Source organism: Thunnus maccoyii, chromosome 20 (assembly GCF_910596095.1).
Source record: "Thunnus maccoyii chromosome 20, fThuMac1.1, whole genome shotgun sequence".
Lineage (NCBI taxonomy): Eukaryota > Metazoa > Chordata > Actinopteri > Scombriformes > Scombridae > Thunnus > Thunnus maccoyii.
The window spans coordinates 290,235-292,734 of NC_056552.1; the positions used below are offsets into that span (position 1 = coordinate 290,235).

General features: G+C 44.1%; 1 protein-coding gene across 1 annotated transcript in view; it reads right to left on the minus strand.

Annotated features, from left to right (window-relative positions):
• acta2 (actin alpha 2, smooth muscle) overlaps positions 1 to 2,500 on the minus strand; it is a 16,078-nt gene that overhangs the window by 339 nt on the left and 13,239 nt on the right. The window contains exon 9 of the mRNA XM_042396510.1: positions 1 to 1,561. This exon is cut by the window's left edge and continues 339 nt beyond it. Within this exon, the coding sequence (XP_042252444.1) occupies positions 1,418 to 1,561 (144 nt within the window). The 3' untranslated portion in view covers positions 1 to 1,417. The remainder of the gene's footprint in view (positions 1,562 to 2,500) is intronic.

Here is a 2,500-nt window from a genome sequence, read left to right on the forward strand (position 1 = left end):
CTGTAATATAACAAGTCCTACTAAACATTCAATCAAGTTTATTTGAGCAGAATAAACAGCGTTGTGATGCAGGACGCACTGCTCCTCTCACTGTTTCACTCAATAAACAACCAACAATAGAAGAAGAGCAGTTTATCTCCCACTTCTACGTTTCTATTATTGACTTTCTTATGAAAACAGAAACTGTATTTTTTAACTTGATTGTTATTTTCTTGTGGAGAAGTGTTGGAGTGGTGGTTTTGGGGATGCAGAATGGTGCCAGCAGATGTTTTACTGTGTGTGAGTTGTTTTTAAACTAACGGCCATTTTGGTAATAAAACAGCAGCTGCTGCTCTGACGCGTGTGTGTGTGTTGGTGTTTCCTTCCTTCATGACGTCGATGTCGACTGACATCAGACACACCTGAACCACAGACTCTGCGTTTGTTGTTTCGGGACATTTAATAGAACCGAGTTGCTCGTTTAAATCAGTGATTTAACGGTGAAACTATTGATCTGCTTTAGTCCGTCACTAAATGCCGTCCTCCTTCCTGTCCTGTCTGTTAACGAGCTCCGTGGTGTCGTTAGAGGAGCTGAAGTGTGTCAGTGAGGAAACTGAAGCACAGTTTGGTTGTATGAGAGCTCTTTATTGTCTTCCTGGCCAATCATCATCATCATCATCATCATCATCATCATCATCATCATCATCATCATCGCTTCCATGTTGTTGACGTCACATCACATCACATCACATCACATCACACGCCATCTTTACATGTTTCACTGCAGACAGCACCATGAGGCCACGCCTCCTGTTCACCTACCCAGAGTTCAACAGCTGTGACATCATCATACACCGTGTGACATCATCATACACCGTGTGACATCATCATACACCGTGTGAAAGTGCTCTATTCCCCAACGATGGAAGATAACACCAGCGGGCAGCGTTCAAGCTTTATTCATCAAAAATAAAAACACACTTTTTGACAAGAAACAGTACCAACATGGAGGACGGGGGGGCGGGGCCACAGGTGGAGTGAGGGGGGCGGGGGTTGCAGGTGGATTCGGGGGGGTGGGGGGGGGGGGGTTAAAGATGGAGGACAAGCGCCACATTCACAGTTTTACAGGTGAGCAGACAGGGAGGATGTTTGGCTGATGGAAGTTCTGAATAATTAAAGGTTCAGTTCACCAAAAACATCTGAAGGTACAAACGATGACATCACTTCCTTTTTATGGAACCAGAAAGGGATTTTTAGCATCTTCCTAAATACCAAAAACATAGTTGACTTCCTGCTGTGGATGTTTTTGTGGAACTGATCTGGGACCTGTTAGCTGGTGCTGGCGAGGGCTAATAAGACGTGCTGGGGCTGAAACCAGAACCCGGGGGGGGGGGGGGGGGGGGGGGCTGGAGGAAGGGGAAGACCCTGACGGATCTTTCTAGAAGCACTTGCGGTGGACGATGGAGGGTCCGGCCTCGTCGTACTCCTGCTTGCTGATCCACATCTGCTGGAAGGTGGACAGGGAGGCCAGGATGGAGCCGCCGATCCACACCGAGTACTTCCTCTCTGGGGGGGCGATGATCTGCACGGACGAATAAAGTTTCATTCAAGAGCTTTAAACACCTTAACCTGAACTTCATAAAACGCTCTGAACAGGAGTTTATGGTGCAGCAGCTCAGTTTCACCTTAAAATAACATAAATCTACTCAGTAATGATGATGTCATTAACAGACTGTAATATATATGTTTATATATGTTTAAATTCTAAAAGCCCTTAAAATGTTCAGTTTCTATGTGGATGATTGTTCTGTTTTCAACACTTAACAAAACCACAATAAACCAAACACTGGCTCTAAAGATGGCCTTCATCACATTATTAACAGGAACATTTAGTGTATCAGCAGCAAAATGTCAGATATTCAGTTTACTGTCATAAAGGACTAAAGAAACCAGAAAATATTCACATTTAAGAAGCTGCAATCAGAGAATTTGTACTTTTTCTTCTTAAAAAATGACTCCAGACGATTAATTTCTTATAATAATAGTTGGCAACTAATCAATGAATCGACTAATTGTTTCAGGTTTACTCCACATGTCGCCTGCTTCTCTTCGTTAGCAAGTTCAACCGCTGCTGCCAGACTTAAGCAGTTAGCTCCTGTTAGGGTGAGTTTATCTGTAGAGCACACATACAAAATCACAAAGTCACAGACTGTACTGTTAACCACAGTCTGTACTGTTAACCACAGTCTGTACTGTTAACCACAGACTGTACTGTTAACCACAGTCTGTACTGTTAACCACAGTCTGTACTGTTAACCACAGTCTGTACTGTTAACCACAGTCTGTACTGTTAACCACAGACTGTACTGTTAACCACAGACTGTATGTACAGACTGTGCTGTTAGCCTTTTCCTCTGCTCCGCTCACGTTCACGTCATGTTTCCGCCGCTCTCTCTGCACTCACGCAACTACACACACATGCACTGCCTTATTCCTTAATGGAGCTACGGGAGCTAACGTT